The sequence below is a fragment of the Panthera uncia genome, chromosome F1 (assembly GCF_023721935.1).
Source record: "Panthera uncia isolate 11264 chromosome F1, Puncia_PCG_1.0, whole genome shotgun sequence".
NCBI classification, from domain to species: domain Eukaryota; kingdom Metazoa; phylum Chordata; class Mammalia; order Carnivora; family Felidae; genus Panthera; species Panthera uncia.
This window is the reverse complement of record NC_064813.1, coordinates 9620294-9635209: the sequence shown is the minus strand read 5'-3', so window position 1 is coordinate 9635209 and position 14916 is coordinate 9620294. Positions and strand designations below refer to the sequence as shown.

Sequence of the window (14916 nt, the reverse complement as noted above, 5' to 3'; positions counted from 1 at the left end):
GGGATGCCCTAAACACCTGGCACGGGCAGGACACAGTCACAGACAGGGGCTCCCACGTAGGGACTTGTCTCTCCGCACACATGGAAGCAGCTGACACTCGCCGTGAGCACGGCTAGTCCCATAGGACCTGATCCCACCCTTCTCGCCCTGGCGGGAGTCTTGCTTTTTCTGGCTGCTTCTTCTACGTTCTTACATATACGAGTTCAGCATAGTGAATTGACTCCTTCGGGGCGGGGCAATTCCAAGTCCCGCCGCCTCAATGAGCCTTTCTGTTACAATCCTTCTTGGGGTGGTAACACTGCCCCTCCCGTCCCTCCCCCTACACCTGACTCCCTTGACACTTACGCTTAATTAGGCTCCATTAGGCTGCCGGCTGGCAGGGACCTCTGACTCCTTCCTGTGCAGGGACTGTGCCCCAGGCCACTTGTTTTTAAGTTTATTTATTTTGCACGAGAGAGAGAGAGTGTGTCAGTGGGGAAGGGCAGCGGGAGGGAGGGAGAGAGAGAATCCCAAGTAGGCTCTGAGCCGTCAGCACCGAGCCTAACGCAGGGGCCCGTGACCCCAAGCCCAAGTAGGACGCTTAACCGACCGAGTCGCCCGGGCGCCCCAGTCCACAAGGTCTCATGAGCACCCAGCTCTGTAGAAACCTTGAGGGGGGAGCTGGCAGGCAGTGGCGACAAGAGAAACGGGAGACACCCTGCCAGCAGGAGCGTGCCATCTGCCTGCACGCACCAGCCGTCAGAACGTGAAGATTGTGCGTGCACGAGAGAAGCGTGCCGCCTGAAGCAGGTCCGGACAAGCCTGCGAGCAGGCGGGGGCTGGGACGGTCCCGGTGGTTTCTGGAGGAGGGCCCAGTGGTTTCTGCTCACTTCCCCAGCGCCTGGCCCTGAAGTAGGACCCTGGTGAAATTCATTGACTCGATTAGAAGTTACGGATCCCTACAGGTCCAGGCTGACAAATGCTAAGTTCTAGCCACCGCGGCCACCAGTGGAGGCAGCACAGATCCCCACCCCCCCGCCCTGTGAGCTGCCCCTCCCCCTCCAGGGGACTAACACTTCCTCAAGGCCAGAGCCAGCGCCTTGCCCTGGGGCGGGTGGGGTCACCTCTGGCCTCGGGGCACCTCCTCCTTAACCATGTGGTTTCTCAGAGCGGATGGATTTTCCTAAGTGACAGCCTCACTGCCAGTTCCCCAGGGGTTCCAATAATGCGCCGCGTTTGCCTCAAGCGGCCAGTTCCATCAAACATTTCATTATCCTCCTTGGATGTATTACTTTCCGGTGAGCTCTCAGGAGACAGTTTATTATCTTCTTAACAAACCTTAATTATTTACAAGCAGTCATCAGGGCTTCAGGCTGGGTCTCCGACCCCACCCTTTTAGGGAGGTTCAGTGGACCTTTCTCCTTTCCAACTGGGGCGTCTTCCCCTCTCGGGGGGGGCTCTTTTGGTCCTTTATTTGATTTTTTGGCATGTTTCTAGCAATCGGTAAGACAGGTTCTCCAGCAAGTTTCTCTGGGTGTGAATCCCACCCATCTTTCAAGCTCGGATTCTCTACAACTCGTTTATTTGCTGTGGAAGAGTGCTTGCTTGAGCACCTCCTCGGTGGGGCCCTTTGTTGAGCCCTGGGGACACAAAGATGAGGAAAACAGAGTAGCAGAGGGGGAAGACGTGACAATCTAGAATGCTGGTATAGTTCTTGCCCCTGTGCCAGGGTAGGGGACATGCACGCTGACTATGGTAAGCCATGCAATCCCCCCCAACAACCTTGAGTTAGGTAATACTGTTATCCTCGTTTCATAGCTGGGAAAACGGAGGCACAGAGAAGTTAATTAAGTTGGTTAAGGTCACACAGAAAAAGAGGAGTGCCGAGGCGGCTCTGTCGGTTAGGTGTCCAACTTTGGCTCAGGTCATGATCTTTCGGTTTGTGGGTTCGAGCCCCGCGTCGGGCTCTGTGCTGACAGCTCGGAGCCTGGAGCCTGCTTCAGAGTCTGTGTCTCCCTCTCTCTCTCTGCCCCCCCCCCCCTCACGCCCTGTCTCTCTCTTTCAAAAATAAATAAACATTAAAAAAAAACTTTTTTAAAGTAAGAATGATGATGGTAGCCTGGGCAGTTTGGCTCCCGCATTTGGGCCCTTGGCCACTCTGCTGTATTGTGTTATAAACTTTCAGGAGACAGAAGTGCTAAGAGGCAGGTACTCCTGGGTAGCAGGTGGCACAAAGGAGAGAGGCATCCACTCTGCTTGGGAGAGCCTGGACCTTCCCTCTAGGACAGTGGACCCACTCTAAACTTCTTCCTCAGCAAACTATGGCACCAGCAGATTCTGATTCCTTCCAAGAGGTGAAAGCACTCGCTCTCCCACTTTGTCTGTCCTTGGAGAGGTTAACACAACACTGACCATTTTTAACCCCTTGTGGGGAATTAGCTGAGTCAGTTGGATACTCTTCACGAATAGAAGGGCTCAGCCTTGAGGAGAACCTTGAGGGGGGTGAGGGTGAGAGAGAACCCTTTGAGCATGAGGCAGGCCGCTCTCAGGCAGCAGCAGGAAGGGGGGCAGCAGCTGTTCGGGGCAGGGTGGGTTCTGGGCAGATGGAAAGGAGATATTGGATAATTGGAAGGCTCTAGAGATGAACTTCTCTACTTCTTACTTTTCTCATCACAGATTAGATGTCCCGTCCGACACTTTTGCCTCACTCGCTGAGTAGGGATGCAAAGATCCCATAGAAGAGGAAAACAAAGGCTGCAGTATTAAAAAAACATTGTTTAAATCATGAAACATATATTTTTAAAAAGGCACAGACCTCTCTCAGCCCTACAGACTCCTTTAGCCCCCACAGCCCCTTTTCTCTCTCTCCCTTTTTTTTTTTTTTAATGTTTATTTACTTTTGAGAGAAAGAGAGAGAGAGACAGAGGCGTGAGTAGGGGAGGAGCAGAGAGAGGGGGAGACACAGAATCCGAAGCAGGCCCCAGGCTCCGAGCTGTCTCCAGGCTCTGAGCTGTCAGCACAGAGCCCAAGGCGGGGCTCAAACTCACAGACCGTGAGACCATGACCTGAGCCAAAGTCGGCCGCTTAACCGACTGAGCCATGCAGGCGCCCCCCTCTCTCTCCCTTTTGGCAAAAGCCGTCCTCTTCCTCTCCTCCCATTTGCTCTTGAACCCATTTCCCAGGCTCCATCCCTCTCCACTCCGTGGAATCTGCTCATACCAAGGTCACCTCCATGTGACCACAGCCAGTGGTCATCTCTCGGTTCCCAGTTCCCTGGCCCAACAGATGGGCAGCATCGGAGTGGTTGGCCCCCTCTGCGTTCATGAAACGCTTCCTGCGCGGCCTCTGGGAAATGCTTTCTCTTGGCTGTCTTCCTAGCCCCCTGGCCAGTTCTCTTTCTCCCTTGCCGGGTTTCCCCTCATTTTTGCCACCACTAAGCACTGGAGTGGCCCAGGGCCCCGTCCCGGATATCTTCCCTGTCTTCGTGCACTTCTCTGTTTTCCTCCCCATCCTCTGGCCTTCAAAGACCTCTCCGGGGGAACTTCAGACTTGCACAACCGTCTCCTCAACACCTAGGTGTCTAATAAGCATCTCAAACTTCACATGTCCACAAGCAAACTCCAGATCTTCCCCCTGAAACCTGCCCCTCCCTCAGCCTTCGTCTTCTCCATAAATGATGATCCCACCCTCCCAGTTGTTCAGGCCAAATCCTGTACAGATCCTTGCCTCCTCTTTTCCTCTAACATGTCAAATCTAATGTGCAGCCAAATCCCATTGGCTCTATTGTCTACATCCCTTCGAATGTGGATCACCTCTCTCCACCGCCACCATCACGACCTCCTGTGCCCAAGCCACCATTTGCACTCATCTGGACTGTTGAAATAGCCCCTGGAATGTTTGCCCTGCTTCCGTTCTGTTCCCCAGTATCCTCCTTCCTTTCACCTCACTTCAGCCAGGATGATGCTTTAAAAATGTATGTCAAATATGGGAAGGCAAGCTGGTGCAGCCACTCTGGAAAACAGTATGGAGGTGACTCAAAAAACTAAAAATAGAACCACCCTCCAACCAGCAATCGCACTACTAGGTATTTACCCAAGGGATACAGGTGTGCTGTTTCGGAGGGACACAGGCACCCCCATGTTTATAGCAGCTCTATCAACAATAGCCAAAGTATGGAAAGAGCCCAAATGCCCATCAATGGATGAATGGATAAAGAAGATGTGGTGTATGTATATATATATATATATATATATATATATATAGTGATACATATATAACGTGATATATATATAACGTGATATATATATAACGTGATATATATATATATATATAATGGAGTATTACTCAGCAATCAAAAAGAATGAGATCTTGCCATCTGCACCTATATGGATGGAACTGGAGGGGATTATGCTAAGTGAAATTAGTCAGTCAGAGAAAGACAAAAATCATATGACTTCACTCCCATGAGGACTTGAAGAGACAAAACAGATGAACATAAGGGAAGGGAAACAAAAATCATATAAACACAGGGAGGGGGACAAAACAGAAGAGACTCAAAAATATGGAGAACAAACTGAGGGTTGCTGGAGGGGTTGTGGGAGGGGGGAGGGGCTAAATGGGTCAGGGGCCCTCAGGAATCTACTCCTGAAATCACTGTTGCACTAGATGCTAACTAATTTGGATGTCGACTTAAAATTAAATCAACAAAACGTATGTCACATGTATAACCTCTGCTTAAATCCCTCCCAAGGGCTTCCCACGCCTCCAGAGTAAAATCTAAAGCCCCAAATATGTGCTACAAGGCCCTTCTCTGTCTCATCTCTCCTCCTCACTCCCCTCCCACCCTTGTGTCTTCCTTGCTGTTCCTCGCGTGGACCACACTTACTCCTGCCTAGAAAATTCTCATGACACGTATCCACGTGGCTTTCTGCTCCAACCACCCATTGCTACAAACCAAACCACCCAAGACTTAGTGTCTTGAAACAATGCCAACATGTATTTTGCTCAGGAATCCTCACTATGGGCGGGTTCTGCAGGGTCCGTTCGGTTCTGCTTCCCTCGATGGCTGGGCTTGCTCAATTACAGGCTGGGAAGTGAGGGTGGCTGCCCGGGGACCTCCTCTGGGGGCGTGTCCCAAATACCTGCACGTGCTCTTTCCATGCGGCCGCTTCACTTCCTCGCGGAATGTTGATTTAGGTTCTCAGAGTGAGCAGCTCAAGAGGACCAGGCAAAGCTTACGGCCTCTTACAGGTTAGCTTGAGGAGCCATATGGCAACACTCACACTGTAGTCACAGCCTCACCCAGATCCAAGAGGAGGGGACACGGAGGAGAGTCACCATCATGTGGTAAGATGAGCACACATGATGGGACATACTGACGTGGCCGCACTGGTTTCCTCACCTTGTCCTGATAAACTTATGTAGAATAAACTCACCAGGGACACCTTTTCCCGACAAACCCCAGGGAATACCTTCTATCTCTTTACCTTGATCTAATCTTATTTATAAAACTCCTTACCACCTTTAAGCGCTGCGTAAAAATGTGTTCAGTGAATGACTACATCATCATCACAACAAAAAAGATGGTGAGGACTATTTATCAAAAGCCATCTATGTGACGGGGACTAAAAAATATATATCTATTTACGCGTCTTATCCCATCAAGTTCTCCCAGAAGCTCTAGGGAGTATCCGTGTTCCTACTTGACGGATGAGAAAAGTTCACGCAGCTGGTAAGAGGTGGGGCTGAGGCTCAAAGCTGGGCTTTTAGCTACCACACTACCGCACAATACATTTAACTTTGTGGTGCTGAGGGATGGGTATAGGGTGGACCAAGGTGCACGTTTGTCTTCGCCTTAGTCTTGGAGGAGAACAGCTGGTGCGCCACGGCCAAGATCACAGTGTGATCTTGTCCGGCTGCGAGTGCAGGGGGAGGATGTCCCTGGGTATTCCCTCAGAAGCCCTATGGGCGACGAGTGGCTATGTCGTACCATTTACTTCTTCCCGCTTCCCACTTCCTTTCCAGTCTGGGTGACTGCCAATGCCATCTTTGTGGAAACCCCCCGGAATGTTCTCCGGGCTGCCCGGGGAGACAGCGTTACCCTTCCGTGCACCTACCACACTTCTGCCTCCAACCGAGATGGATTTGTGCAATGGGACAAGCTTCTAAGGAGTCACTCGGTAAGGATCCTTAAAAAATACTCCTGTCATGGGAATGCGTATTACCTGACCACGACCTCTTAGGGGACAAGCACTAAAGAGTCTTTCAATAAATGTTAGAATAAACGTTAACACCCAGGCTGGGCTGACGGGAGGAAGCAGTGAATGTTGGCCCCGGGGAGGGGTCCTTTATCATGAAAAAGTGACCTTCTCTAAAATATCCTTCTGCTGGACTGTCTCACATGACCTAAATTGTGTCATTCGAGACCGTCATTCCTTTTCACGAGCACAGAGCTCTCCCCGAGACCAGATTTTATAGGCAGCATATTCCAGGCTGTTCTGCCCCTTGCATTTTTCACTTCATATCGTTCCCAGAGAGCTTCCTGTATCAGTTAATAGAGAGCGCCCGCATTCCTTAAGAGCTCAGGTAGAATGCGCTCCCAGAGAGGGTAAATGCTTTTACGATTTCACGGAGGCTACCAAGCTGCCCTCCACAGGGCAGCATTTTGTGTTCCACCAGCAGGGCCTGAGTGCCTGTTTCCCCACAGCCTCAACTGGGTGAATGTGTGTGTCTAAATAGCACATGCTTGACAGGAGACCTCGGGCGAGGGGAAGGGGGGGAAAAAAAAGTCACAGAGAGGGAGGGAGGCAAACCCTAAGAGATGCTTGGGTTTGCCAAACTGAGGGTTAAGGGGGCGTGGGGGAGAGGGGAAAGGGGGTGATGGGCATGGAGGAGGGCACTTGTCGGGATGAGCACCGGGTGTGGTAGGGAAACTAATTTGTCATTAAGTGACATTAAAAAAGTAAATATATAAATAAATAACACATGCATAGGACCGAAGTTGAAGCAGTAAAAAGGTACCCAGAGTGAAAGTCTGTCTACCTCATACCCTAAACCCCCAGTGTCCTGTTCCCCTCACCAGAGGGAACCACCCTTAACAATTTGGGGGTGGCCTTCAATACAGGCTATACACAAATACAAACGTACGTGTAGACTTATGTATGTGCACATATACATATATGAATATGTATGTTTACATAGACTACACATACGTCGTTCTGCACTTGGCTTTTTCCTGTTAATACGTACCATGAAGATCTTTTCATACGTCAGTACATTTATATCTATGTCATTTTTTAACCATCTGCATTGTGTTTCATTTTAGGAATGTGCTATTTGTACCAATGATAGACATTTGGTTTGTTTCCTATATTTTGCTGTTACGAGTAATGGGGCAATAAATATCTCTATATGAGTGTCTATGGATATATATATATACACATATATAATAGCATGAAGGTATATTTAAATTATATACATATAGGATCAATTATTTAAAACGAAACTTCTGGCTCCTAGGTGGCTCAGTCGGTTGAGTGTCCGACGCTTGGTTTCTGCTCACAGTTCGTGAGTTCGAGCCCCTCATTGGGCTCTGCACTGAGAGCCCGGAGCCTGCTTGGGATTCCCTTTCTCCCTGTCCCTTTCTGCCCCTCCCTCTCTCCCAAAAATAACTCAATAAAAACAATTTTTTAAATGGAACTTTTGAGTCACAGGATATGTGAATTTAAAACTTTGATAAATAAAATCAAATTGCTGTCATTCGATGTCATGGCAATGTCCACTCTCACCAACACGAGGGCACCTCCTTCTCCAACACAGAGCATTCTCCAGACTGTTTGATATTTGCCATTTTGATAAGTGAAAAAGGTATCTCGTTATTGATCAAATTCACATTTCTCTAATTTTAAGAGGTGGAGCACCTATTTGATTTTTTTAATTTTATTTTTGGAGGGGGGGGGGAGAAAAAAGAACATCCAAAATTTATTCTCCAGAAGACAGACAGCATCAGCTGGTAAAACTGCAGGGGTTTCTCTCCTGCCTTCACAAGGCATTATTTGTTTACCAGTGAGAAAGCCTCTGGTGTGTTCTTTGTAACAATATCCACTTCACAGTATAAATGGGCACCAGGATTGTGTTCCACTTACAATCCAGGAGGAAAGGCACAACGTGGCAAAAAAAATTTTTTTTTTTTTTGGATTCTAAAGTCAGGGGCAATCACGCACACAGACTTTTTTTTTTTTTTTTAATGTTTATTTTTGAGAGAGAGACAGAGTGCGAGCAGGTGAGGGGCAGAGAGATAGAGGGAGACACAGAATCTGAAGCGGGCTCCAGGCTCTGAGCTGTCAGCACAGAGCCCGATGAGGGGCTTGAACTCATGAACTGCATGATCATGATCCGAGCCAAAGTCCGATGCCTGACCGACTGAGCCACCCAGGCGCCCCCAGACAAACTTTTGATAACAGTCTTGATCTCCTTTTCCACATAGACGGAGACCGCCTCCCAGAAATTAGGGTCTTTCTTTCTCCTTCCTTTGTTAAACATTAGAGCCGTATTTCCTCATTTTCTCATGCTTAGCAGTACATATACAAAAAGGGGGGAGAGGTTAAAAAATCACAAAAGTATCTTGAATGTCCCCCGCTCCCCAAACGTGCCTGCCAGAGGTGAGCATTAGGGCCCTGGAATACCCAGAGTGAAGGCATTTAGCTTTCTCCCTGACAGGAGAGAAGGGGTGACCCAGGACACCCAGGGCCTACAGCAGAAGGACGGATGGTAAAGGAGAGGAAATCGTGGCCTGCTGCACCTGCTGTCTGTGGCTCCAGGGACGCTGATGGGCCACGGGCACACGTCCTATTTCCGGAATCCTAGCGGGGAAAACCTAGAGAGGGAAGCTGCTGCCTTCAGCCTGAGAAACTGAAGGATGTCTCTTTCACCACCACGTGGGTTCAGCCAAGCAGATGCAAAGTCTGCCAGGCACCTCTCCGAGTGCTTAAACACTAAAGCTCTTCTGGATGGATCCCTCACCTCCGAAAGGATCTGAGGCAATCCCCTTGAGAGTAAGCAGGGGTGCAGAGGAAGGGATTCGCTCTGTGTTCTCAGGGAGATTCTTGTGACACGGGCGAAGGGATGGGTGATCAGGGAGAAGCCACAGGACAGCTGTGATTGGAAGGGCGGTTGGGGCATGAAGAGTCCGGGGCAGAGCCAGCAGGGCCGAAAAGAGCCGAGCTGGGAAGGATCTGCGTCCACGGACCGGTCCACAGCCGAGCCCGTCCCTCGTCTCCCGCCCTGATGCTCCGCCCCTTCTATCTGTCCCCTCCGGGGCGGTCACAGTGACGCTCTGCCCGGCAGGGGGCACTCCATTAGCCAGCTCGAGTGCCCTGGCACTGGCTGCGTCTGCCCGAACACTAGGCCTCCTTTTTCTAATTTCCCCAAAGGACACGGGCGGCGGCACCCCTGACACTGTGGCCACGCTCCCATCTCTCCCCAGCGTGCTCTGCCCGCTGCCTTCGCCAAGCCCCTGGCATCGCCAGCAACTTCTCTTCCGCTGACTTCAATGTGCTCCTCCGGCCTCCGGTTTCATCTCGCGCTAGCAGCTCCCACTGTCAACCTCTTTCAACCTCCGTCTCGAATCTTCCTCCCTTGGCCTTTCGGCAGTCTCATCCTGGGTTTTCTTCCTACCTCTCTGACCTCCCCTTGACCTTTCAGAACGAAGTAACCCGGCACTTGGTGCACCTTCTTCATTTACCTGGGGCGGCTTCATGTGGCCCACGGCTCAGTCAACATCTAGGTCACTGACTCCCAAGCCCCCATCCTTTGGAGCCCAGCTCCTCCCGAACTCCCCCCGCCCCCCTGCTGCCCGCCCCCGTGTCCCGTCAACGCATCAGGCACATCACGTTTAGCACAGAATGAAGTTTGTCTTAGAACATTCTCTCTCTCGGGGCACCTGGGTGGCTCAGTCGGTTAAGCATCTGACTCTTAATTTTGGCTCAGGTCATGATCTCTGTGTTCTCGGTTGGTGGGATGGGGCCCCACATCAGACTCTGCACTGAGCACGGAGCCTGCTCCAGATTCTCTCCCTCTCTCTCTCTCTCTGCCCCTCCCCTCAAAATAAATAAACATTAAAAAACCCATTCTCTCTCTAGGTGTTTCCTCTCTTGGAAGTGACATCACCACACACCCAAATATCCGGGCCAAAGACTCTCACCCTTGACGTCTGCCACTCCCCAACCCTATACCTTTAATGCGCCCCAAGCCCCATTGTCTGCCCCCTTCACGCTCCTCAAATTCACTCATTCTTCCCATCTGCATGGGCACAGCCTTACCTCAAGACCCATCACTTGTCATCTGAATTGCTAACTGCAGATTTCCTAACGGCCCTTCCTTCTCCTTCTAATTCATTTCCCACCCTGTGTTGAAGCACGCAGGCTCTCCATGCTTTGGGGGTAAAATGCAAACTATTCAGTCCCATATACCCGGAGCCTGCAATCTGGTAACATAGAATCAATGTTCAGGCTCTGAAGCCAGAACGCCTGGTTCAAATCCCTGCCCTGCCATTCAGTTAACCATGTAAACTTGGGAGAAGTCCTTAACCTCTCGGTGCCTTGGTTTCCGCATGTGTGAAATGGGTGTAATCACAATACCTCCATCATGGGGGTATTGTGAGGATTAAGTGAGATAATACATACAAAGTGCTTAGAAGAGTACCCAGCATGCAACACGTGCTCAGTAGACAGCAGTCTGATCTTCACTGCTACCTGCCCGTGGCTCACCTCCCACCCACCCTTCACTACACACTCACCTCCTTTCCTATGAACCACTTGGGGTTGACCCAGAGCTTCCCACTCCGAGGACCTTCCCCGTTGTTCTCCGTTTGCCTAAAATGCCAGATACGTCTGTCTTCCTCCAACAGGCACCGCCCCAACTCCCCAGCCCTTTGCCTGGCTGGTTCTCCTTTGTCCTTCGGGGTCCAAGGCACTGTCTTCCGGGAACTCTTCCGGGAAGGCTTCCCTGATTTCCCAGTTTAGAAGCAATACCTCTCTTCTGAGGTCCCATAGCTAATTATCGGGCGTTGTTAACGTTGGGTTGCCTATCGCTCTTGTTATTCTTTAAGGGCAGAAATCATGAGTGATCCGTTTTTGAATGTCAGGCACACCTAGTAGGTCCTCAGGAACAATTATGTCTAGCGCTCACAGCAAACCTAGCATGTCGGGCAAAGCCCTAACTGCTTTGCTTATATTACCTACTGTCCTCCTCACAAAAATCATATAAAATAGGCATTATTATTTTGATCTCCATTTCGTAGAGGAGGAAACAGGGAGGTCAGCATTTTGCTCAAGGTCATGCCACTGGTAAGTGGAGGAAGTGGAATTTGAATAGAGGCGGTCTGGCTAGAAAGTAGTGATCTGAGCCAGTGTCATGTTCGTTTTGGTAAACAACGAGTATATCAACGAATGAACATATTCCAAAGGCACGAGTCAAGTAAATAAAGTGGGCTCGGAAGCCGAGGGGGGCTGCCTAACACCATGTATGGCACATAATAGGTGCTCAATAAATATGGGTTGGCTGAATGAATGAGGACAGACAATGGACTGCAATTGAATGGGTAAGAGAGAGGCCAGAACTGCCACTTGTACGAAAGGCGACAGCGTGGGGGGTCTGAGAAGGCCCCATTTATCCACATGTGCTCCTGCGGTATGAACGGCCTACCTGCCCAGGTCTTCCAAAATTTTCGTTAAAAATATACATGCACAATAAAAGGATCCGCAAACGGGCACCACGTATTAGAGCTGTTTGTTCTGATGGGTTGGTGTGTCAGCACTTTGGGCTTGGGAACGATGGGTGAGGGTGGTCAGCACGGGCTGCAAGCTCCGTGCTGAGACTTGGGGTAAGACCGAGTGCCGTTTCTTCTTCCTCCCAGGAAATGGTGCTCATCTGGAAATTTCTGACCAAAACCCTCATCAGCGGTGAACTTTACAAGGACCGAGTCAATGTATCTGGCAACGCTGAGATCTCAGACGCCTCCATCACTATCGGTCAGCTGACTATGGAAGACAATGGCACCTACGAGTGCTCAGTGTCACTGATGGAAGACCTGGGAGGCACCCCAAAGTCACGTGTCCAGCTCTTAGTCCTCGGTGAGTGTCTCCATCTCTTTCCTGGGCCAGCAGGGCCGTGGTGCAGGGAGGGGTGCAGGGAGGAGGAGCTCCCTGGTGGTCAGGTAAAGCCAGATTCCCCCAGGGCTTCCCTTTTTCTTCTGAGCTGTGTCCACCAAGGACAGTTCCCCGGGCAGAGGAGAAGGCCTGTTTGGAGTGGCCCCGGGGTCAGCCTGGGAAATTCTGTCCCTGCTCTGTCCAGTGCTCTTCCCCATGCCCCAAGCTCTCATCCTTTTCAAGGTGAACTTATTAGGGAGAAGCAAAGAGAAATCGCAGATCCTAGATGAGGGCTCTCACTGTGCCTTTCTGTGGTGCTGAGGGCCAGACATCTACTTTAGTATCTGCATTTTGTAGACGAGGCCCAGAGAAAGTAGGCACCTGACTCAGAGTCCAACTGTTATTGGGAACATTTTAGTCAATGCCTACTCTATGTCCAATATGAGGAATGGCCTCTACCCTGGGAGGTGAGCAGCACTTTATTTTTTATTATTTTTTTTAACATTTATTCATTAAAAAAATACTTTTAATGTTTATTATTGAGAGACAGAGGGAGAGAGAGCATGAGCAGGGGAGGGGCAGAGAGAGGAGGAGACACAGAATCCGAAGCGGGTTCCAGGCTCCGAGCTGTCAGCACAGAGCCCGACTCGGGGCTCGAACTCACGAACCGTGAGATCATGACCTGAGCCGAAGTCGGACGCTCAACCGACTGAGCCACCCAGATGCCCCTAACATTGATTCATTTTTGAGAGACAGACAGCATGAGTGGGGAAGGGGCAGAGAGAAAAGGAGGCACAGAATCTGAAGCAGCCTCTGGGCTCCGAGCTAACCCTTTAAACCCAAACGATGGATCATTTTCCTTTGTAGTCTCCCTTTACACTACTTGGTGGGATTTTCTTTTTAATTGAATAAAGTGGCTGCCTGGAAGCAGTTGTTGATATAATGCCAAACAGTATAGCCCTGAATAAAGAATAATTAACTGTCTCTTCCTTCCGGTCTGCCACCAGCACGGTAGCTATTGGTGGTACTGATGTGTATTCTTCCATACTTTTCACCATGTGCTTTCAAAACACGCACATGCGCACGTGTGTGTGCATGTACACACACACACACACACACCCACCCACACACACACACACACACACTTTCTTTCCTTTCCTTTGGGAAAAAAAAGAGATCATATTACAAAGATCACCCTGCAACTTAACTTGGGTAATGTTACGTGCATATTTCTCCAGGTCAATATTGATAGATCTACCTATTAGCATACGTTCGGTCGCATGGATGTACTACGGTTTGTTCCAGTGTTCCATACTGATGGATATTCTCAGGCTGTTCCCATTGTTTTTTGTATGCACAATACTGATATCAATAGATACATAGATATTCTTCCACTCCGTTGTTTTTATTTTTATTGGATAGATTCTTTTTTTTTTTTTAATTTTTTTTATTAACGTTTATTTATTTTTGAGACAGAGAGAGACAAAGCATGAACAGGGGAGGGTCAGAGAAAGAGAGGGAGACACAGAATCTGAAACAGGCTCCAGGCTCTGAGCTGTCAGCAGAGAGCCCGACGCGGGGCTCGAACTCACGGACCGTGAGATCATGACCTGGGCCGAAGTCGGCCGCTTAACCAACTGAGCCACCCAGGCGCCCCTGGGTAGATTCTTAAAAGTAGGATTTCTGGGTCAAAGACTATGCTCTCGTTAAATGGCAATCCGTCCCGGCAAAGTGTTTTCCCCAGAGCAACTTACATTGCTGGGAGCATTATCTGAGCATAACTGTGTCCTCATATCCTTACCAGCACCGAATGTTACCTATCTTTTAAATTTTCATAAATATTGTTCATTTGTTAGGTGAAAAAAAAAAAATCAGTTGAGCCTAAATCAAAATCTTAATCTAGCCACTAATAGGCCTCACCATCCCCCAATCGGGCCCAACCCCCTAAAGCTTAGGGACCAGCGGCGGGGAGTGAGGGCTTGGGTCTGTCTCCTTCCCCTCCTTAGTCCAACTCCTTCCACCCCGCGAGGCCATGTGGCTCCTCTGAGGCCATGGCCAAGGGAGGCAGGGATAAAGGGAAAAAGGCAAAGGCCTGCTCACCTGGCTGGACCAGGTATATCTCCGTCCTGGCTCTCATACAATTCCAGTCATAGCGGACCTCCCCACCACAGCCTTTTTAGGGGTGCCATGGTGGGTTCCACCACCTGACACAGGTAGTGTGTGTGCCCCCCTCCTTTTCTCTACCCAGCCCCTGCTTGTGGCACTCACTCCTGCTCTCTGCACACCCACTCTGGGCTCCCTGCAGCCCAGCAAGCAGAGTCCTTCCTTTTGACACGAATCGGCCCCCGCCCTTACCCTGCCTTCGCAGCCTGCTCCAGCCAGCTTCTCTCGGCAACAGGCAGGCCCCACAGTCTTCAGATGGGTCCCCAGAAACGCAGGAGCGACTATAAAGTCCTTCCATCATCGGGTTGCAGGATCAGCACCCAGGAGCTTACAGGTTTCTGTCACTCAGGGAGCTTCAGCCAGGGAATGAGAGATGCCCGCTCTAATGGCAGAGCACCCCAGTCTCCACGTGGGATTCTCTGGGTGCCTCCCTGACTTGAGATGGGGGACATGGCTCCTTCACTTCTAAAAGAAGGAGGTGGGGAGGAGGGGTGCCTGGGTCACTCAGTCAGTTAAGCGTCTGACTCTTGATTTCCGCTCAGGTCATGATCTCATGGTCTGTGAGTTCGAGCCCCCTCCCGGGCTCTGTACTGACAGTGTGGAGCCTGCTTGGGATTCTCTCTCTCTC

At 50.2% G+C, this 14916-nt stretch overlaps 1 protein-coding gene across 1 annotated transcript in view; it reads left to right on the top strand.

The window, feature by feature from the left end:
* The window catches only part of GPA33 (glycoprotein A33), a 38430-nt gene that overhangs the window by 9172 nt on the left and 14342 nt on the right, over positions 1–14916 (top strand). Inside the window, exons 2-3 of the mRNA XM_049633865.1 lie at positions 6004–6158; positions 11894–12110. Coding sequence (XP_049489822.1) covers positions 6004–6158; positions 11894–12110 — 372 coding nt within the window. The remainder of the gene's footprint in view (positions 1–6003; positions 6159–11893; positions 12111–14916) is intronic.